The sequence below is a fragment of the Lucilia sericata genome, unplaced genomic scaffold (assembly GCF_015586225.1).
Source record: "Lucilia sericata isolate MDLA Ls3-8-SP2 unplaced genomic scaffold, ASM1558622v1 Contig000068F_arrow, whole genome shotgun sequence".
Lineage (NCBI taxonomy): Eukaryota > Metazoa > Arthropoda > Insecta > Diptera > Calliphoridae > Lucilia > Lucilia sericata.
Window position 1 is genome coordinate 475,571 of NW_023994102.1, and position 24,472 is coordinate 500,042.

At 31.4% G+C, this 24,472-nt stretch overlaps 1 protein-coding gene across 4 annotated transcripts in view; it reads right to left on the reverse strand.

Annotated features, from left to right (window-relative positions):
* The window catches only part of LOC119616357 (lysine-specific demethylase 6A), a 371,577-nt gene that overhangs the window by 123,021 nt on the left and 224,084 nt on the right, over positions 1-24,472 (reverse strand). For all 4 annotated transcript variants that reach the window (XM_037972717.1, XM_037972719.1, XM_037972718.1 and 1 more), the window contains one exon: positions 10,359-10,809. In XM_037972717.1, coding sequence (XP_037828645.1) covers positions 10,359-10,809 — 451 coding nt within the window. The remainder of the gene's footprint in view (positions 1-10,358; positions 10,810-24,472) is intronic.

Below are 24,472 nucleotides of genomic sequence, written 5' to 3' on the forward strand. Positions count from 1 at the left end.
TTATAACAAACTGATCAGAATTGAGATGCAAATATTTAAATGAACCTAAAATTCATTTAGTCTAAGAAATATGAAGGTGTACATTGTTGGCTATCGAATTTCAGTTATTATTAATAATGTACTTTAAGCTTCTTTAAATTATTTAAAATGCAAAAAAAAATATTAATCAATTTTAAAAATGTTCAATAATAGATCTTTAAAAATATACAAAAAATAGTTAAAATCCCTGTCACATAAAATATTTTTTATGTGACAGGGATGTAATACATACATCGAAATATTGGACTAAGACCCATGAATGCATATATTCTGTTTCCTTATTACATTTTAAAACGATCTAGCCATGTAAGTCCGTCCGTCTGCCTGTCTGTTGAAAACACGGTAGAGTCCAAACGGAGCGAGCTAGAGAGCTGAAATTTTGGACAAATATTTTTAGTTGATGCAGATTGTTTTTTCTCCTTACCCAGCTGTAAAGCTTATAACTGGGTTAAAAAAGCATATATAGCGATGAAATTTGACATAAACAGGTTTTAGAGCAACCAAAATCTGTCTGCCAAAGGATCGGTCTACAATTGACCCTACGACCCATATAAGGCCCCCTGCAGAAAATGACTATAATATTACTATATAGCTGCGAAATTCGACATTAACAAATTTTATTGGAACATAAAACTCTTTGTCAAATTTTATGCGGATCAGTCCATAATTGCCTCTACCCTTCATATAAAGCCCCCCTCAGAAAATTACTATAAAGCTCATAATTTACTTAAAATTTATGGCACATGATTTGATGATGGGTTTATAAGATTCGTTATAGCCGAATATAGCACTCTTACTTGTTTTATTTGGAAAAAAGTTAAAAAAATCCGGCTTATGCGTATGTTTGCCAAATATTTATATAAAATAAAAACCTTAATATTATAAACATATTTGGAAATGCCTATTATTGTATGTAATGTACAAAAAAGAGTAAAATATATAAAAACCGGTTTTTCGTCATTAAAAACCCGGATTATTCGATATTCGGAAATAGTCAATTTTCAAAAAACCGAGTTCACCAATGTTCAAAAAACCGATAAAAACCGGTCGGGAAAAACCGAGTCGTTCTCCCTAGTTGCCACCTTGTGACACCGACACATTTATGGGGGATTATAAATGATGATGATCCAGATTTATTCACAGCCATATACATAAAAAATTCTCGAATTGGAAATGTTGAAAAACTATTTCATTTGAACCAAAAAACTGGTGGTGAAGCCAGAGATGTTATTTCTCATGTCCAATTAACAAACGATGGGAAAACAAATGGATGCAAGTTAATAAGCAATATACAATTATTGGACTTACCCTATGCTTCAACAGACTCAGGAGCCTCAATTAAAAAATTGCAACTCACAGTAAACGATTGCAGACATACTTTAGGAGTATTAGGCATTGACACTACAACATGGGAGTCGTTTTTAATTTATATTTGCTCACAAAGGCTAGCTCAGGCCCTCGTACAAGAATTTGAAAATGCACGTGAAGATTGTGCCAAAGTTCCAAAATGGGACGAATTCGACAAATTTTTTGGCGTCATGAAATAACTCACCACGAAATAACTCCCCAAAACCAAAATGAAATAACTCCCTAAAAATTTGTTCAGAAAGCAACAACAACAAAATTTGGGGATTTAATTCGTTTTTGGGGCATTATTTCACATTTAAAATGGGGAGTTATTTCATTATGAAATAATTCCTCAAAATTCAAAAATGAAATAAATCCCTAAAAATATTTTTGGGGAGTTATTTCATTATATTACATTTGTCACACGAAATAAATAATATATGTCTCATAGCCGGCCTTCGGCCGGGCGCAAGGATTTTATCCTCTGGGTTACATTGGACACCGGCTTCGCTAAGAATACATTCTCCTTGTATCAAAAGTGTTCGGCCTTAGGCTGGCTATTTAGGAAATCTTTATTAAGCGAAGCCGGTGTTGGTCATATTATAGAGTGGTAAATCCTTGGGCTATTAGGAAATATTTAGGAAATATTTATTAAGCGAAGCCATTGTTGGACATACCATAGAGTAGAAAGTCCTTGCGCCCGGCCGCAGGTCGGCTGTTAAGGGAATCTTTATTAAGCGATTAAACTGAAATGTATTGAACTTTGAAGCCCCACTCGAAAGTATGAGCGACCTACTTTTTTTTAGAAATGTCACTAAAACCCACTTGTTCCATAATTTGTTTTTTTTTTTTGATGGAACTTATTTGATTTTAAAATTAAAATATAAAACGAAAAATTGCCCCAATGTTGGGGTCAAAATTCATTATGAAGTATAAGCCTAACATTTTTTAAGAAAAATCACCCCAAAATTAATGAAAAATCTCCCCAAGGTTGAAATGAAAAGTGGCCCCAAATATTGGGTTCGTAATGAAAAATGAAAAACGTAAATGAAATTTCACCCCATTTCATTTTAATTCAAATATAGGTGGCGTGTCATAAAGTCCAGTGTCATATTCTCCATGGGCGTTATGACTCACTAAATTGAGTCTAGTGTCCATGGACGTTATAACAATTTCAAAAGTGTCACAATGCATATGAGCAATGTAACATAAAGTCCATGGATTTCAAAGTGTCTATTTAACAAAAGAAGGCTTTATTTAGCGAAGCCGGTATTCGAAATACCCAAGAGTTTAAAACCCCTGCGCCCGGCCGAAAGCCGGCTATCCAGAACACTTTTTAAATGGAAACCAAAATGCAACATACACCAAATTTAGCATAAATTCCTTTGGGAGTAAGAGTGTCCCTTTCTTAAATTCTTTACAAATTTTCAAATACAGTTCTGTTTTAAAAGTGATACAATGTCAATGGACATTATAACACTTTTAAAAATTGTCATAACGTCCATGGACACTATGAAACTTTTTGGTGTGTCATAACGTCAATGGACATTATGACACCCCACCTCAAATATATGCTAATATATTTATAAAATTTCATATTTAATAATTTTTGTTGTATTTTCATAAAATGTTTGTTAATTTTGAACATTCTTGAAATATTTTTTGTAAAATCGCGCAATTTTAAAAAAAATATTGCAAGAATGTTCAAAATTAACAAACATTTTATGAAAATACAACAAATATTATTACATAAAATATTTTTTTATAAAATCGCGCGATTTAATAAAAAAATTTTATGAATTCAGAAATATTGAGAGCATGACTTGGTATAATCCAAGAAGAAATAAATCTTAATAAAAAAAAATCTGCCTTATATTAGTGCTTCACGCGTTCATTAAAGTAAGGTAGACGATAGTTTTTCTTATTAAGTTGAATTAAAGTACAGAATTAATAGACGAAAACACACCCGATTGTATTAATTTTTACATATTTTTGCTTCCGCGAAGCACTAACGTAAGGCAGTAGAACCTGTTTTAGCGATCATTTCTTATTTTTCAGCAATATGGGTCGAATAGAAATTAAAAAAATGAGATAGAGCTGAGTGATATGGAGGAAGAAATCAAAGAGGAGACTCGGGATGCTACATTTTATCTTAATTTATGTTTTATTTATTTATATTTTTTTAAATTTGGTTTTGATATTTTATATTAAAATAAAAAACAAAATTATTAAAGAATATAAAAAACATGCGTTTTATTACATTAAAAAAACATTATTAAAAGGGTTTTAGTAACGTATAAATATAATATATTCAATAATGCCTTATATAGGAGCATTAATGAAGCGCATACATAAAGCACAGATCTAATAAAATATAAAATACAAGCGCTTTTTGGATTTAAAACCTATTGCTTCTAAGTGGCTCATCTCAAACAACAATCATGTACTTTTAATGCGCACCAGTAAGTGATTTCGGATTTAGTCTCCCTTACAAAATTGCTTCCACGCAAGCAGTATTTTTTGCTGGGAAGGTATGTAGGTACCCTACAGTTTAAAAATGGAGAAGAGATAGGCTCTTCTAAAAATATTGCTATGGCTCAGTTTTTACGAATGGAACGCATGCTAACCCAAAATCCCGACATTAAGAAGCAATATGACCAGGTCATTTTAGAATACCTAAAATTAGGACACATGAGTGGTTTTCAACGCCTCTAGCCCGACGTCAAATAAGAATAGTTTTAATGTCATTTTGTATCCAGGACCCATTCTTCAGCAAGATCTTGTTCTTCTGATTTCGAAATCATGTCACAAAGATACTAAATACTAGTAGACCCTACTCAAAGAAAATATCAAAGAATTCTGTTCAGAGAATTAAAAAATGATCCCATAGAAGACTTTGAACTCCTCACAGTTACCTTTGGAGTTAATTGCGCACCATACTTGGCCATCAGAACACTTTTGCAGCAAGCCGAAGATGTCAACTCGACGCATCCACTAGCATCACACATATTAAAGTACAACATGTACGTGAACGATGTCCTAGCCGGTGGTCCCACTTTAGAAGACGCTATCGAATCTAGAGAAGAGCTAGACACTGTTTTAAAATCCGCAGGCTTCGACCTAATGAAATGGACCTCTGATGACCCACGAGTTATCCAGGATTTGGCAACATGACTCTTTTACTGTATGTGTGGCTAAACTTAACCGAAAATTCTGGCACAAAGACTCTCGGCATAAAATGGAACATTTGAACTTTAACGCTCCAGACATAGAGATTAAACACACGTACACCAAACGAGAAGTTTTGTCTACGATTGTCAATTATTTTGATCCATGTGGATGGCTTGCTCCAGTCAACGTAGATGCCATGATCATTATACAGCAGATATGGTTGGATAAAATTGACTGGGATGACCTTTTAAAACCCATTACCGAACAGCAATGGAAATAGTTCATAAAACATTGTCCAACCATCAACACAATAAAAAATCCACGATGGATCCATTACATCCCCTTAAGCCTGGTCAAGATCAACGGATTCTGTGATGCCTCGGAAAAAGCGTATTCCGCAGTATTGTACATAAGAATACAGAATGTATACACTTCATTCCTTGCATCGAAGACTTGAGTTGCCCCTCTCAAAAACTTGTGACCACTAAGTCGATTTTCATCACTACCTTGTGCTTATCGAGTCATCGCTTATGCATTAAGTTTTTGGAGAAATACCGGTAGAAACAGAAAACACCTATGAGTTTCGACTCTAGAAATTTCCCCAGAAGAATCATACGAAGCAAATGGTCGCTTTGTACAATCACCAGCGTTAACTTACAATGAACGTTGTCCGATCCTGCTACCTACAATTGTAGCAGTTTCCAAGATAAACGAATTTTTGTATTTAATTTATATGGGAGGTGCCACGCCCCCTAATACTATTGCGTCTACTTTTTGTCCTACATAATCATATTGACACTGAAGTTGCTCCGACAAAATTTAAGGACTCTAACTGTTATATGATCACCACTCCTAATACTTTATACTTTATATTCTAAAAACATTTTTAATCAAATATTCTTTTTTATATTGTAAAAAATTTTCATAAAATTTTCATTCCATTTTTAACTTTTAAAACATTAGAAGCAATTTTGACTATTAACAAATAAATAATTTTTAAATTTTTATAAAATATAAATGTGTCTTCATTTATAATTGGTGACCCCGTAAGAAAAGTTAATATAATTGCAACAATAAACGTGCCTGTTTTTGAAGACTTGCCATCAAGAAGCGCATCGCAAGAGATGCCACAATCGAATCCTACACCACCTCCGGCAGTGTCTCCAGAAATTTCTTCTGCAAAATTTCTTCTCCTAAACTTCCTGCATTTTGGAAGGATGAACCAGAGGTTTGGTTCCTTCAAGTTGAAGCAAGTTTCCGTATGTGTGGAATAACTCAAGACACTACCGAATTTGAATATTTGGTAATGAATTTGGACCAATCTGTATTATTTTTGGTTAAAGACATAATTATTTCTCCACCTACATCTGGTAAATATGAAACTAAAAGAGCGCATAATAAAATCATTCGCTGAATCTGCAGAGCATCAACTAAAACGATTACTAAGTGGTATGGATATGGGTGACCAAAAACCATCCCATTACCTTCAACGTATGAAATCTCTTTCCAACGGTAAAGTTAGCAGCGATATTTTGAAAACGCTCTTTATGGAACGTTTGCCGGACAAGGTAAAGAGTATTTTAGCTGTTTGTGAAACAAATGACGTTGATAAATTAGCTTTCCAAGCCGACAAAATTGTTGAAGCTTTTTCAAGTTCAACATCCATGTTTGTTTCTGAAGTATCTACGCCTCAAAATGCAGATATTTCGAGTAAATTGGACAACATTATTTCTCGGATTGATGCTTTGGAAACTCGCTCACGGTCAAGTCAACGCACAAATTCCTCATCTTTTAAAGCTCGATCTCGTTCAAGAGGAAGTTTAACAAATAGAAAGGAGTCAGGTTTATGTTGGTACCATTGGCGTTTTGCTGAAAAAGCACGAAAATGTATTCAACCGTGCAAATTTGAAACACAAAAAAACTAAACAACTCTCATACAAGTTCTTCGACCGCTTGTAGGGATGAATTATATAATGGTCGTTTATTTATAACAGAAAAATACTCAAAAATACAATTTCTTGTCGACAGTGGGGCTGAAATTTCAGTATACCCTTGTTAAAATCGTAAGTCACCTCAAAAACTTTCACTATACGCAGCAAACGGTACAGAAATAAAAACCTATGGCAATATCGTTCTCAATTTAGACTTAGGTCTACGTAGGTGTTTCAAATGGAAATTCGTAATTGCTGATGTATCGCGCCCAATCATTGGAGCTGATTTCCTTCGTCATTATCATCTTCTTCCAGACTTGAAGCAAAGAGCGTTAGTTGATGGTACAACCAATCTAAAAACGAATGGTAATATAGTCAATGAATCGTTTACTGGCATCAAAATGGTTTCTGGTGATAGTATATATCACAATTTGCTCAAAAAGTATCCAGAAATTTTCACTCCATCTGATACTTTTGAATCAAATCATGGCATCTATCATCACATAATCACCCAGGGACCAAGTATTTCGTGTAGGCCGAGGCGACTAGATCCTGTTAAATTGAAAGCTGCTAAAGATGAATTCCAGTACATGTTGGACAAAAGAATAATTAGACCATCCAACAGTAACTGGTCAAATCCCCTTCATATGGTAAAAAAACCTAACGGTGAATGGCGTCCCTGTGGTGATTACAGGGCTCTAAACAGAATAACTGTTGCAGACAAATATCCTGTCCCATATTTAACGGATTTTCAAATGACTCTTCATGGATCGGTAATTTTTTTAAAATTAGATCTAATTAAAGCTTTTCATCAAATTCCAGTATACCCAGATGATATTCCGAACACTGCAGTAATCACACCCTTCGGGTTATTCGAGTTTCTGAGAATACCCTTCGGGTTGTGCAATGCTGCTCAAACATTTCAGCGCTTCATTGACGGAGTTTGTAGAGGACTTGACTTCGTATTCATCTACATTGATGACGTTTGTGTTTTCTCAAAATCTGAAGAAGAACATATTAAACATCTGAAGATCCTTTTTGAGCGGTTTAAAGAGTATGAAATCAAAGTGAAACCCGCAAAATGCGTTTTTGGTGCTACAGAGATTGGATTGACATCACTTCAAATGGTATTTCTCCACTTCCAGAAAAAGTCAAGTGTATAAACGAATACCCTCTACCAAAAACCATTAAAGAATTGAGAAGATTTCTAGCTAGGCTGAATTTTTATCGCAAATTCCTTCCTCATGGTGCTACTGCATAAGCTATGCTTATAATTTTTTGAAAGGGACAACAAAAAAGAATGACAACCGAGAAATACCCTGGACACAAGAATCCATAAATGCATTTAACAACAGCAAGAAAGCATTAGCTGATACAACATTTTTGGCCCACCCAGCTCCAAACGGAAAATTAGCACTAAAAGTTGACGCATCAAATTTCGCTGTTGGTGCAGTTCTCGAACAATTCGTTGACAAGTCCTGGCAACCCCTTGGATTTTTCAGTAAAAAACTTAACACCACTCAAGGGAAATACAGCACATATGACCGTGAACTTTTAGCTATATATAAAGCTATTCGTCATTTTCGTCATCTATTAGAAGCCCGAAAATTTACCATATATACTGATCAACGGCCATTAATATTTGCGTTTAAACAAAAATTAGATAAGGCATCACCCCGTCAGAGAAACCATCTTCATTTTATTGCTCAGTTTTCTACTGATATTAGGCATATATCTGGAGTGGAAAGTGCTATAGCCGATGCTCTTTCGCGAATTGAGGAAATTCAAATTCAAGCCATATATTACAAAAAGTTAAATGAATCTCAAAGGAAAGACCTCCAACTTAAAGAGTTGTTGCAGTCTCCAGGTAATTTAAAACTTGTTCTTATAACACTTCCAAATACAGATTATCAAGTCCATTGTGAAATGTCAACTGGTGTAGCTCGGCCATATATTACAAACGATTTTCGAAAGATAATATTTAAAAATATTCATACACTTTCTTATCCTGGAATACGTGCGACTAGAAAACTCATTTGCTACAAATTTTTTTGGCCATCAATGAACAAGATTGTCAACGATTGGTCTCGTGGTTGTCAAGACTGTCAACGTTGCAAAATTACTAGACATATCAAAAGCCAATTTGCAAATTTCCCTGTTGTGACTAACCGGTTTTCAATGATTCATTTGGACATCGTTGGACCTTTGCCTCCATCAGAGGGATATTCATATATATTAACATGTGTTGATCGTTTCAGCCGTTGGCCTGAAGCTTTTCCACTTAAAGATATTAAAGCTGAGACCGTGTTCAGAGTTTTCTATGAAGGTTGAGTATGTCGTTTTGGTGTTCCAAGTACTATCGTAACTGATCGAGGTAGTCAATTTACTTCCCACATGTTCAGTGAGATTACAAAGAATTTGGGTATAGTTCACAATTTCACAACATCATACCATCCACAAGCAAATGGAATGGTAGAACGTTTTCACCGGACACTGAAAGCCGGTCTTACATGTGCTGACAATAAACAATGGACTGTCTCATTAAATACAGTTCTGTTTGGATTAAGGGCAAGCATAAAAGAGGAACTTGGTTCATCTCCATCAGAAATGTTGTATGGAGAAATGGTACAACTTCCAGGGGAATTCTTTAAAACCTGTGAACAATTAGATCCTACATCCCATCTAGCAACAATTAGAAAAATAGTTACTAACCTTAAATCTACAGAAATCTCACATCATCAAAACAATTAACTAAGTTTTTTGTTTACCAAGATATCAAGCAGTGTTCTCATGTTTGGGTACGACGAGATTGTTACTTAAAACCTCTACAACCTAAATATGCTGGACTGTTCCAAGTTTTGCAACGTAATCTAAAAACGTTTAAAATTTTGATTCAAAATAAACAGGAAACTATATCAATAGACAGACTCAAGCCCGCATTTTTTGTAAATGACGCTTTGGAAGCAAATATTAAAAATAATCAAAATAAGCAAGATATATTGAGAACTAGATCCGACAAAACTGTAAAGCTTCAAGAACGCTTCCGTGTCCATTGAGAGGGGGGTACTGTAGGCACCACTCCTAATACTTTATACTTTATATTCTAAAAACATTTTTAATCAAATATTCTTGTTTTATATTGTAAAAAATTTTCATTCGATTTTTAACTTTTAAAACATTAGAAGCAATTTTGACTATTAACAAATAAATAATTTTTAAATTTTTATAAAATATAAATGTGTCTTCATTTATAATCTCAAATATACGGATTTAATATTTTCTTAATATGGGCGTGGCTTCTCGCCCACTTAGAATTTCAAAATAAAAAGTCAAAAAAAAAAAAAAATAAATAAAATAAAAAGTCAAAAAAAAAAAAAAAATCAAAAAATCCTATTACCTATTCCAGACATACAGGAATACGCTGTGAAAATTTGAAGAAAATCGGTTCAGCCGTTCAGTAGTCTATAATGTTCAAACATACAAACAAACACATATTAATTTTTATATATATAGATTTCATTCTGATCATAAATGGATTTTTGGAGATTTTTGTAAAAAATGTGATACCCTAGGTGACCAACTTTGTTGGGCTACCCATTAGTCCTTATCCCGCCTTACTTCCAACTACCAATCAACTCGAAAATACCTCAGCTCACCATGTGAGTTCAAGATAGCGAATTATTTGTAAAAGTTTCTAAACCATTGTGTGTTATATAATGAAAATTAGAGCTAACCAGAATTTCATTTTCATCTAGCATAAATAAAAGTTGTGTAGTGTTACTTACTAATTAATTAATTATTGACCCTATCTTATTAAATAATGCGATACAACATTTTAATATTAAGCGCAATTATTTGATTTGTACTTACCTAAAACATTATTTTCTGCAAATGTATTGGTATTCATACTTTCTTCAAATGTGTATTTGATATTGGATTCCGTTGTTTTCGAAAAGCATGGATCTGTTGTGTTGTCAGAATAAGAAGGTGGAGGAAGATTTATATGATCATTTTCATATTGAGAGGTTTTGTTTTCATGTTTCACTATATTTAGACTATCGATTTCACTTTGATGAATTACACCATGTTGGTACTGTTCCATTAATTTATATTGACTGTTTAGCTGTTGAAGTAACATTTCTTCTTGTGAATTTAAGTTATTTTGTTTTTGTTGCAAATATTGAAGCATTTGTAATTGTTGTTGTGTTAGAAAAAATGATGGTTGTGTAGGTGGATTACCGGCTTGAGTTTCGGTTGAATTACCATCCTTAAGACGTTTTACTTGAAGATTATTTGGGTATGGTGGAGGTGGACCTTGTACCTGCAAAACAAATAACACAATTAAGAATGGCAGTTTTGAATCTTAGAATTATAAATTAAAAATATTGTGTACTGTGAGAGTCAAAAGGAGTGTACACCAATTTCAGTTCTACAAAAGTCATTGTTACAGTACAGTTATTCATAAAAATTAAAATATTTTTTTTCAGTTTAGAAGGCTTATATAATACCAATGTAACTGTGAACAAACAGCTACCCAAAGTGAAACACAGTCTTAGATTATAAATGTTTTCTAAAAATAATGCTGATTTTACTCGTCATAAAAAAGTGTACAATGGAAGCATAGCTCTTTCGGTCTAAATAATGTATAACAAGTCCATGTACCGTAAAATATCGTTTCAAATTTATATTAAAACAAGAAAGTATAGACGGGCGTGGCCGACCGTATGATACCCTACACCAGTTATGAATATTAAATGTGATTTGTTTTTCATAATAAAAATAAAAAGGGTCCATTTTAAAAAAAATTAAAAAAAAAAATATAAAAAAAAAATTTGGAAAGAATGAAGAAATAGCTATCTGAATTCCTTTGGACAATTTTTGCTAGGACCAAGAGGTGAAAAGTTACACTCATTTGAATAAAACCCTGTATGAACAAAATGTCCAACTTTGACCCCCTCTAAGTTTGGTAGTTCTTGACCGTGTCTGTGTCTGACCTACTATCCAATAGTACTAACGTTTGTGCAAATTTCGTCAAAATCGAGTTTTTGAGTTGGGTGATTTGACATGAAATTCCACATATGAATTTTGGACATTCAAGTCATTTTCTGAGGGGGACTTTGTATTGCTAGGGTCAAATGAGGCCCGAAATTTGGCAAGGTCATCAAGGCTTGTATAAAACTTATTTGTGCTGCTTTTTATCGAGATACAGGTATATTTAACATAATTATGAGCTCAAAGTCCCTTTTTGGGTGGTTCTGTTGTATGGGGTCAAGGTGAAATAGAGGGCCGATTTAAACCATTTCCAATAGGCTCGTTTCATTATCTTGAAAACTGCGACTCAGAAAATTATTCTAAGCCGATTGTGACAAATTGTCAGAAATAGTCACTGAATAAAAAAATGTATATAGAAAAATGTGTATGAAATCATACGATTAGGAATTTTCGTTAACCAAACCGACTAACACTAAGAACGGCAAAAAACGTCAGAACCGAAGACCAATTTTCTGGCAATTGTATTTATTAAATTATCGATAAATACAACAGTTACACCAGGGAACTAGTGGATATGAGTTCAATTTATATTTATTTTATGGATATTTGTTAATGTTACAGAGTCCAAAAATATTTCACATTCAAATTTATGAATAAAGACACATGTCTCTGTATTTGAAACTAAATTTGTTGTTTATTTCAATTTTTTTCATAAGATACAAGAATATATATAATTCTAATAACAAAACATAAAACTTCATCTTTCTCCGATATCTGACATATAATTTGTATACATACCGGGGTATGTTGGGTATTGATACACGAGGTAAAAATAGAAAATCGGTCATACATCGGTTTAATATATATAACTAATTTTAGTAAAATGTATAGAAAACATTACTCTGAAAGTATAGTCCAAATCAAGCCGATACGATATATAGATCTCGAGATATATCACTTCAAAAATGAAAAACTTACCCGGTTATGTGGGTATTGACATAACGGTTAATAATTATATTGCAACCGAAGTTTTTATGCAAATTAAATAGCTGTACCTTTTCTTTTCACGCTCGCTGCACAGAAAAAAATATGCACAATTTTTTTCTTAACTATCGTTTGCTTAAATTTAATTTCGATTTTTATAAATATTTTTATTTGGTTTTATAACAAATTTGTTTGATTTTCACACAGAAGGAAAATATTTTCTAACAAATACTCTATTGAAATAAATTTAATTTTCAGTAAATATTTTTACTGGTTCAATAAATGTTTTTGTTTGAGTTTTATTTATATCAGCATATGGAATACAACAATAAAACAAGTTTTGAAATGTACTAAAATGAATTGATATAATTCTTACTTGGTTTATAACATTTAATGTATGAGTGTTTCATAGTACATAATAATAGTTTATAGAATGTGAAATAAAATTGTTGTAAGTACATAAGTACTTTTTCTACAAATTTTAATTTTATAGAATTAGTAAATTTTTTCAATTTTTCAATATATATTTTTTAACAAAATTTTTATAGATCAATATGGAATTTTGTGTATTATTATTGTCAAAATACAATAAATAATTTATCTGTTTCAGATAAAATAATTGCTTGAATTTCAGTATATATACAAATAATTTGCGTTATTGTTTTAGTGAAATAATTGTTTGGAAATGTTGCGAATATTTATTAATGTTTTTCGTAAATAGTATATTATTTTAATAAGAAAAATCCTGAAATTTTTTCAGTAAAGAATTTACGAATTTGAATACTTGATTTTACGAATTGATAGGTCCTATTTTAGTAAAAAAAAATACTTGGTTTATGAATTTTTTGTTTGATTTTGAATTTCATTTTTTTCTGTGCACAGGAAAAAATATGCACAATTTTTGTCTTAACAATCGTTTGCTTAAATTTAATTTCGATTTTTATAAATATTTTTATTTGGGTTTATAACGAATTTGTTTGATGTTCACACAAAAGGAAAATATTTTCTAACAAACACTTTATTGAAATAAATTTAATTTTGAGTAAATATTTTTACTGATTCAATAAATGTTTTTGTTTGAATTTTATTTTTATGTCAGCATATGGAATACAACAATAAAACCAGTTTTGGAATGCACTAAAATGAATTGATATAATTCTTATTTGGTTTATAACATTTAATGTATAAGTATTTCAGTTTTCAGAGTACAAAATAATAGTTTATAGAATTAGAAACGTTTTCTTAAAAATGTTGTAAGTATATACAGTGTATCAACTATGTTTTGTTGCCTACCTTTTTTTAAGAGAATTTTGTTTTTTGTTCATAAATAAAATTCCAAAAAACAGGTAAAAAGTAAATTTATGTTTTCCAATTGAAAATAGAGATTGTGTAGAATGGGAAAACCAAGAAAAATATATTAAAATAAAAATTTTGGTGCATTTGTTGTTGCATTTTATTATTTTTCATCAGAATTTGCACGTCAATAAATTATTTTGCATATTGAAATTTCCAGTTAATTTTGTTGGGTTTTTCAAATTATTTTTTAATTGCTTTTTGGAATTTATTGTTTTATTGTTAAAAGGACACCTGTTAAGTATTTTTCAATTGTAATTTTCAAAAATCATATCCTTATTGTGTGAAACTGTGTAGTTATTTGCGTTAAAAATGTTTAAAGGGAAATAATGAGGCAATTCCAATATAAAAAATTAGTTTAGATTTTTAGAACAAGTATAAACCAATGAAATTCAATTATGAGATGTTTAATCAATCATTAAAAAATATAAAATATAGAAATTGATGAAATAACACAAAGAATTATTTAAAAAAACGCACTGAGTTGTCTTTAAAAATCTTTAACTGCCAAAGGAGAGCGACTTGTATCCAAGCAAAAACCATTGAAGTCCTCATTTATCTTCTCCAAAGTCCATATACGAACTTAAAAGAACACTATGTTTAAATTTAGACCTCTAAACAGACCTTAGGTTGTTTGGAAACAATATAAAGTGAACTATCGTGTGGTACGGGAAAAATACATACTTAATTTAGATATTTACAAATACAGGCGGTTCTCATCACCTAAGATCCACAAAAGCAATATTTTTCAGCTAATACATACTTATATATAGTTAGAACCCAAATCAAGAATAACTATCCAAATCCAACTACGCCTACTGTATTTTATTCATAAAATAATGCATTCAAAATATGAGGTAGAATATCAAGATTCTAGCATGTAATAGTTCTATAGTGGTATACGGTGATATCCCCATACTTAGAGTGGCTAGGATGGTACTTAGTGTTAGCTTTATTGAATAAGAATCAATATCATACAATTCTGAATAAAATTCACACAGTACTCCCCAAATAGATGGGGTTTCCGTAATGTAGTTTTTGTTTATCAATTCAAAATTACCAAAAACCGAGATCATTTTTGTTATAATCTATAGATTTATACCCGACTAAACATTTTTTCTAGGTCCAAATCCATTGATTATCTAATATATTATGTATCCAATTCAAAATTACTTATTATTTTCGAAATTAAATCAAAGAAACGATAGATTTCATGTTAAGTCAAATATTGAAAATTCTTATAGGTATATAGGATAATAAATCGGTTAAGAAATGTCCAAACTTAATCGTTCCACTACTAAAATATCTAAAAAATGTTATTCTAATATATAGGAGTAATAAAAATATCAAATTTTATAAAATAATGCAGCAATATTAAAAAAATGAACCAAAAACCTAAAAAAGCAAAATACTTTATTGACCTTAAAAATTAACAATACGTTCACATTTTATGAAAAATCTCGATAATTAATATCACTATTTTACTTTTTATGGTAGAAAATTAAAATATAAGATATTCTTTAAAAAATACAACAAACAAATTGCTTTATTTTGCTAAAAATAATTGTTCAGATAAAGTTTTTTCTTAAAATTTATAAAATTTTACATAGGCAAATTACTTAATTGATTCACTGTATGTAATTTTTTTTACAAATTTTAGTTTTAAATTTTTAGTAACATTTTTGTTAAAATTTAGTATATATTTTTTAACAAAGTGTTTATAGATTCAATAAAAAATTTTGCTTATTATTATTGACAAAATACAATAAATAATTTAACTGTTTCAGATAACAATTTGGTTGTATTTCAGTACAGATACTAATAACTTGTGTTATTGTTTCAGTAAAATAATTGTTTGGAAATTTTGTGAATATTTATTAATGTTTTTCGTAAATAGTATATTATTTTAATAACAAAAATCCTGAAATTTTTTCAATAAAGAATTTAGGAATTTAAGTACTTGATTTTACGAATTTCGTGATAGGTCCTATTTTAGTAAAAAAATACTTGGCTTTATGAATTTTTGTTTGATTTTGAATTTCATGTTTTTCTGTGTGTGTATATACTGTACTTCAAAAATATTCAAAAGAAAACAATCTGAGTATTTTATTCGTATATACTGAAAGTGCTGCAGGCTATATACATATATTGGAACTTAAATTTCAGAAAGTATTATAAACCGTAATTCATTACCCCCTTCGTTAAAATTAACTAGTTTATTTGAATAAAGACATGTAGAAATTAATAAATTTCTTCATTTCCCGCAATAAAACATAAAAAACTAAATAAAATACAAAGAAGAAGAAATAATGAAATAAAGCTGTAGTTATGTATAATTTTCGTTAATTTTAACTAAATCACTTTATTAAAATTGAAAAAATTTCTTCACTATAACTAGTGGTATACGATACAATTGGAACGAACTACAGATTTCGTTCAACACTGCGAACTGCTTGACGAAAATAAATAAACTTTTACGCAATGCAAATTACTTTTAAATCTCCGTTCATCCCAATTGTGCGTATAGCATAAATATATGTAGAAATGCAGAATGACCTGTAAAATAGAAGAAATTTCGTTAATATTAACCATTTTATATTATTCAAAATGAAGACTCGTAGATCTGAAAAAATTTCTTAATTTTTAGCAATATAAAAGAAAAACGTAAAGGACGGTCCACGAGAGTGAAAGCTGACATTTTTTCACTTAAATTTTAAAAACTTTGGCAACCCCTTATTTTTAAAAGTGCTTACAAATTTCGTAAAAAGTCCCATTTTTTCCATAAAATTCTTCAAAACAATTGTTTTGTGACATTATGATAAAGAGGGCCGTATTTTTTTTTAGAAATATATTCCAATTTTCTGATAAATATAAATATATGTTCTCTAAAGCTTCTCTAGAACTATTTCTGAGAATAGCAAAGTCGAACTAAAATCATTGAACTAAAGAACTAGTTCCAGAACCGTTCCATTGAACGAGTGTGTTAATGCGCATCACATAAATTTTTCGTTGTGAATATTTTTGAAATTGTGTTTACAATTACAATGATATTTTTAATCAAAATTTTAAAGGGAATACACAAATTAAATCCTTTGTAAATAATATTACAATTCCGAAAAATTTTGTAAAATTCCTAAAAACGTATGTTTATATATATATTTTTTTTATTTCTTTAGTATATGGGCAATTTCATGTCAAGTAACTTTTAAAATCGATGTCTTCTGATTTGAATGAAATTTGCGCCAAGATTATTAGTACTATTAGATAGTAGGCTAGAGGCAAAAATTAAAAAACAAATATTTAATTAAAAAAAATATAAAAATTAAACAAAAAAAAAAATGGAATCAGTGAAGATATAGATATATATAAACTACTTTGGACAATTTTTCTAGGACCAAAATCTTTTAAATTTTTAAATTTAAAATCGATTAGTTTTGATGTTAAATTATTATCTATTACAGAGCCAAAAATAGATTTAAAATTTCAAAATTGGAAAAAATTTTAATATTTGTGTACAAACTGCTCTTGGTCACTTGTTGAGTGTTTTTTACTGTTTTAATGTGTAATTGTACTTCTAAAATGTCAGACAATGTTCACACAAAGTATCGTTGATGTGCTATTAAAAAAAATTCATCATTATTTGAACCCTAAAATCTAAAATAAAAAGAGAATCTCCCATATGTATGGTGAAATAATGTTGATAAAGATATAGAAAATAAAGTCAACAATTGTTTTGCTTGTCAATCAACGTTCGTATCCATAAAAAGTATTTACAATACGTGCATGGGGAACTAACAGCAAACCATTTGTGAGATACATTGTTTCTAATATGACTACATATAACACATACAAAAATACGGTTGTAGAGGATGAGTCTCTCGAAGATATGTGGAATTGGGTCGACGCCAGACGATATCGTCATAACCGACCTCAATTCCTCCTATTTGTTTTTATAATTTGTGGCTTGAACAAACTAAAGTCATATTCGCCATAAAATTTGGTTATTACTTTATATCAGGGATCGGCAGACATATACTACCACATTTTGCACTTGTATAAGTGTAAGAGCGAAAAAAACAGGAAATGAGAAATAGTTGTACTCTCATCTTCACAACAAGGCAGGCTTGGAAAACTGAAATTTAGAAATAATAGTAATCTAAAACAAAACTAATATTTTTTTTAGTTTAAGAGTAGCACATATTGTTTTTGGGCTTATTTGCACATATTTATTTTAAATAGTGAAATAGAAATATGAGCTTTTTAACTAAGTTTTTAATAAAATATATACATATAAAATGTAAAGATTTAACATAATTACATGTATATATTGGTAAATTATTGTAATATGCTACTTAAGTTGTAATAAAAAACATTTAAAAAAGTTTATAATTCTAAAAACTACATAATATGTAGTGTAGATGCTAAAAAATTACAACCATAATTAGAATTATCCATCCCTGCATTAATATTTTTTCGTTCATTTTCATTGCAAAAGCAAGAAACGAGCGACAGCACAACCTCCTTCAATGACAGCTCATATGAGACTGAATTGTGTTTTCTATGCGTGTGAGTAGTCTGTGTAAATTTAGTAACGGTCAAAATACACAGTGTATAGGAGTTGCCGATCGTGGCTTTATATATATATTTATTTTGTTAAATTAAAAATAAGACAAAGAGTTTTTTTATTTATTAAATTCTTCCGAGATGTTTATTTTTCAGCAGCCAAAGAGGGAGTTTACAAATTTGTTATGACTTTTATCAGTCAACTTTCAATTGAAATCAGTGGAAAGATATTGGAAATGAGTGGTTTTATTATTGATGAGCGCAGATTAACGGGATTATTGCATATTAACTATATTAAAATCAAGTGTAATGACAAAAAAAGAAAAAGTAAGAAAGATCAAATACATAAAAACACTCAATTCCAATGTAACAAAACAAAAAAACGAAATACAAATAAAAGAAAACAATAAGAAAAAAATGTATTACAATTCAATTAAAAAAACAAAAGTAATTAAAGACAAATGAACAAAATGATTTACAGTAGAGAACAAAAGTTAACGCTATGAATTAATAATAAAAATGAAAAGTAAAATAAATATTTTCGGGGGAGTTTTCCCGTTTTTCCTACCGAGCGCGTCCCCGGGTGGCGGATAGGGGGTGGTGATGGACCATCTGTCCTCCCCCAGTTTTAGTTTGAATCAAGCTGAGGGAGGGCGGATTGTCCACCACCTGGGAATATTATATTCCCCGCGGACCAAAAACTGGAAAAAAAAAACAACATGGAAAATAAAAATAAAAAGATAAAAGTTACGGTGCAGGGCCTAAATAACCCAGTACCGGCGGCAAGTGTTGATCCACTCGCGAGTCACTTGTCGTCGTCATCCTGCAATCGTGAGCAAAATACTACTACGGAGGTGGGTACCTTGGCCTCCGTGGCGGACAATGCGTCAAGTGTACAGCATGCCATTAGCAAAAAAAATAGAAAGAGAAGGATGTACTCGGAGAGAGCTCTAAGCTACCTCAGCCTTTAAACTCCCGAAGAGTTGACAACTGAGAATAAACCTAAGAAGAAAAAGAGCTCCCCGTCTTCTAATACACAGTCGAAGCCAAGCCATACTTTACTCAAAGGAACCTCAAGTCAGAATCCTGAGAGTAAGTGTGATAACGCCAAGATAGATATCCCGAAGACGACCACGTCGGCGAAATCAACCTCGAAGGTAAGGGTATCTTAAGAGAAGCCCCGAAAAGCGAGGAAAGATAGGCTTGACAGTGGAAAAGGAAAAGAGCCGTCATCTTACGCCAAAGTTGTCAAAAGAAGACACCGGGACGATCTCTGTTATGCAGTTTACGATGCCGGTAATCCGACAGGCAAAATTCCAATAGACCAACAGAGTAAGGTGGAAGATCTGGTGAACAATAAGATAGTGGACCACGCAATCGCTTCAAAGGGCCAACAGCCAATAGAGAGCGTGAGCTGCGAGTTCAGAATGGGCGTGATGTTGATGAGAATGGCATCTCACCAATGTGTGAGCACCCTAATGAACTTTGGTGGAAAGTATCCCTCCTCCCTGGGACGGCGCTAAGTTGGGACTGGCAAAGAAGGGCGAGCTTCCGGTGCTCTTAAAGTCCACTGTCTACATAAAAGGATGGGGCAGTAAACTGGCTAATGAACGTATACTGGAAATTCTTGGTGGTCAAAATGCTGAGCTGGCCGTGGAAAAATGGGACGTCTTTTACAGGAAAGAAGAACCTGAGGGAACTTTATTTGTAATAGGAATCGACCAGAAATCTATGGCTAGTCTTGCCAAGAATAAAGGTAGGGCTTACTTCGCCTCTAAAGCTGTCATATTCAAAATTGGGAAGGTGTCGATTGGAAGGGCTGTTACAACAAGCCTCGAAAAGGACACTAAAATACCTAAGACCACAGTATCAGTAGCAACTACTGATAACGTTAAGGAGTCAAATCCTAAAAGCGAGGAAGCTACTACTAACTCGCCAAAAGAAGGTGCAGCTGCCCTTTCCAAAATTGGGGAAGCGCCGATTGAAAGGGATGTCAAAACCGGCCCCGATAAGGACACTAAAACACCTAAGAAGGTACCCAAAGCATCATTAGCAAGTACTGGTAATTTTGAGGAGTCAAATCCTAAAAGCGAGGAGGAAATCACTCACTCGCCAGAACAGCAGTGCTGTCCAAAATTGGGAAAGTGTCGATTAAAAAGACTGCTCTTGCTATGCCTGATAAGGACACCGCATTGCCATCAATAGTACCCTGCATTAATAGCCACTTCAGGTTACCCGGAGGAGTCAAATCCAACGAGCGGGGATGTGATCACTAACTCACTGGAAGACAGTTTAAATGGATGACAATGATGAGGTTATCCAAATAAACCTCCATCGGAGCGAAACGGCTACCAACGCACAGTGGGGCAGAATGGAAATTTTTTGGAAATAAATCTGGCATTTCTAAACGGCTGATCCGATCGGGATAAAATTTGGCGTGAGCGTAGCCAAGGAGTATTCGTTTAAGTTTTGAAGATGAACCCTGCAGATGCCCCAGGGACGGCGCTGTGGCGGCTCAAAATAGGGTACCTACGACATGTAAAATTTTTAAACTCGTGCCATTTTTTTGTCTTTCACCCAAATACAAAGATTTTTATATTTTCTGAAAGCGCTCGACGAGATCTTGAAAAAACATGCTTGGACATACTCTCTTATAATATCCGAGTTATAGGCATTTAAAAATTTAGTGATACAAAATTTACCATACCTTTGTCCGTCTTGTTAGTTAGACAACAAAATTTCCAATAATATACAAAAAATTTCAGATCAATATCATTTACAGATCCAAAAATATACGTTTTTTAATTTAAAAATTAAAAAAATTTTAGATTCTTGCCGTTTTTTTTGCCAAAAATGTGTCTTAACTCTTTTATTAATAAAATAAAAATTTTTTTAAGAACATATAACAATTTTATAGTTTTCTAAAAGGTATCTTTACGCAGAACGCTTTGGCGTAAAAAATTTGTCCAATTTTTTGAAAATGTTGCCACTGCGTCCTTCCGAATATGACCTATTTTTTATCAAAACTTCAACTTTGGGCGACATGTTCTAAAATCCCAAAGCTGGGATCTGAAAACTGAAAGCAGTTTTGGAAACCTCAATATGTTTTCTATTTACTCCAAAAGTATTTTCCCAGCCCTGAAAGAAATGTGGACCCTATGGGCAAAAATGTAAAAAATCCCATTTTTGGGATTTTCATTCCTATTTTTGGGAATTGCGGGATGCCCTTTGACCTTTTCATTTTTTTTTTTGCATTTTCTTATTTGAAATGACAAATTTAACAAGCGTTGAAAATTTCATTGAGTTTTGTTCATAAATAAAGATTTTGTCTTATATTACATATTTGTTAAATTTCTAAAACTATGATTTATATCAAAATTTTAATAGGGTCGCAGATAGCTACAACAATTTAGTCCATATTTATCCCTTAATATCATTTTTTAGTTAGATATAGAAATTCTCGACCCTTTACAAAAAATTCCAAGCCAATATCTCAATTACATTCAAAAATATGTTCATTTAAACCTGTATCCTTTAATTTCATATTTTTCATATTTTAGTATTAAATATGACAGAACATATTTAAATCTTATATTTACCTATTTTCTATTTGTTTGCTTATCCTTATAATTGAAAGGTCCTATTATGCTTAAATTTTCAGAAATTTATAACTATTTTTTACCTAAATTTTTTCGACAGATCATTTCGTTCTGTTTCGTTTATGATCATGTAGGTAAAAATATACAGGTAATGATAATTTCGATTCATTCACTAATAAGAAATATCAATGACTGAATTACAGGTTATAATAATATAGTCCTAAATGTTAATAGGTAGACAATTCGTAATTTTTTACTTTGGATCCACTTACGATCCAGGAAAAAAACAAACTATCCTACCATCACCTATTGCTGTTAATGATGTGGAAGCTTGTATTGATATATCATCTTTGCTCGAAAACACAGCAGACTTTTCAGAAGACCAACTAAGGAAAATTCATAACTGTGATGTTGTCTTAATGTGTAAGTGGGGATGTGACGGTTTATCAGCACTTCCAGAATACAAACAAGCTTGTGGAAGTCGGACATTAGCAGACTACAAAAGTGTATTTATGTCATCATTAGTGCCATTACGAATTCGTTCATATTCCCTTAATCCATCATCGTCAAGCATCGGAAATTCATTTGAAGATATATGGATCAATACAACTCCGGGTTCAAAAAATTTTTGTAGACCCATTGGATTTGAATATATAAAGGAGTCAAAGAAAACAACAAAAGATTTAGTGGAATATTTAAAAGATGAAATAAATGCACTGGAGCCCATTTGCATAAAAATAAAGGAATTCTCTATTAACGTATCATATCAGCTAAGCTTAACAATGATTGATGGAAAGGTCAGCAATGCCATAACAGAAACTTCTTCCTTCTGGAGATGCTCAATATGTAATGAGAAAAATTCGCAATTCTCAAATATAAACAAAAGCAGAAGTATTAATGAAGAAGTCCTGTCTTTCGGAATTTCATCAGAGAATCTTACTAAATCAACAAAAAATAATGAAGAATTGAAAGAACTGAGAGCTGCGGAAAAAAGCAGAATCCAAGAAGAATTTAAAGTTCAGATGGGATTAAACATCGACAAACCACTTCCAAGTTGCGGTGGTACAAATGACGGTAATACGGCGAGAAGGTTTTTTCGTGATTTTGAAATTACTTCAAAAATAACTGGAATCGACAACGAGTTGCTTCGAAGAGTTAACACTATTTTAATGGCACTGAATAGTAAACATAAAATTAATGGAAATCGATTTGGGGAATATACATCTGAAATTTCTAAATTACTTGTATCTCTGTATCCATGGAGGGAACTAACACCAACAGTACACAAAGTATTGTGTCATGGTCAAATAATAATTGAATCGAATATTCTTCCACTTGGAGAGTTAACAGAAGAAGCCCAGGAAGCGAGGAATCGAGATTTTAAGCATGTTCAACTATTCAGCTCAAGAAAATGCTACAGGCAATCACAGAATGAAGATATTTTTAATAGTTTACTTCTATCTTCTGATCCTGTTCTTTCAACTATGCGAAAAATATGGATTTGTTATGAAACTCTATCATCTCAAAACAAGGAAGATTTAAAGGACTTATATTACCTTCTGGATATGTATACCGATATGACAGATTATTATAAGTAGTGTTAGGAATTAACTATATAAGTAGGTTGTAAGAATTAATTGTATTATATTTAAGATAAACAGTTCAAATAAAAAAAGCTATTATACTAACTGATGATGTTGTATTAAATTGTGTTTTATATTTCGGTGGGCGGGAAAGGTGGTTTGTGTGGTGTGATTTAGGTGTTGTTGTGCGTGGCTCATAATAAAATTATAATTTTTTTTATTGTATATACAATGTTATAGTCTTTAATAAAATGATTAACTAAATAATTTTTAAAAATTGTCCAAATATTTTATTCAACACCAAATGTATGTTCTGTCATACTTAATACTAAAATATGAAAAAGATGAAATTAAAGGACACAGGTTAAATGAACATATTTTTGAATGTAATTGAGATATTGGCTTGAAATTTTTTGTAAAGGGTCGAGAATTTCCATATCTAACTAAAAAATGATATTAAGGGATAAATATGGACTAAATTGTTGTAGCTATCTGCGACCCTATTAAAATTTTGATATAAATCATAGTTTTAGAAATTTAACAACTTTCAATTGAAATCAGTGGAAAGATATTGGAAATGAGTGGTTTTATTATTGATGAGCGCAGATTAACGGGATTATTGCATATTAACTATATTAAAATCAAGTGTAATGACAAAAAAAATAAAAAGTAAGAAAGATCAAATACATAAAAACACTCAATTCCAATGTAACAAAACAAAAAAACGAAATACAAATAAAAGAAAACAATAAAAAAAAAATGTATTACAATTCAATTAAAAAAACAAAAGTAATTAAAGACAAATGAACAAAATGATTTACAGTAGAGAACAAAAGTTAACGCTATGAATTAATAATAAAAATGAAAAGTAAAATAAATATTTTCGGGGGAGTTTTCCCGTTTTTCCTAC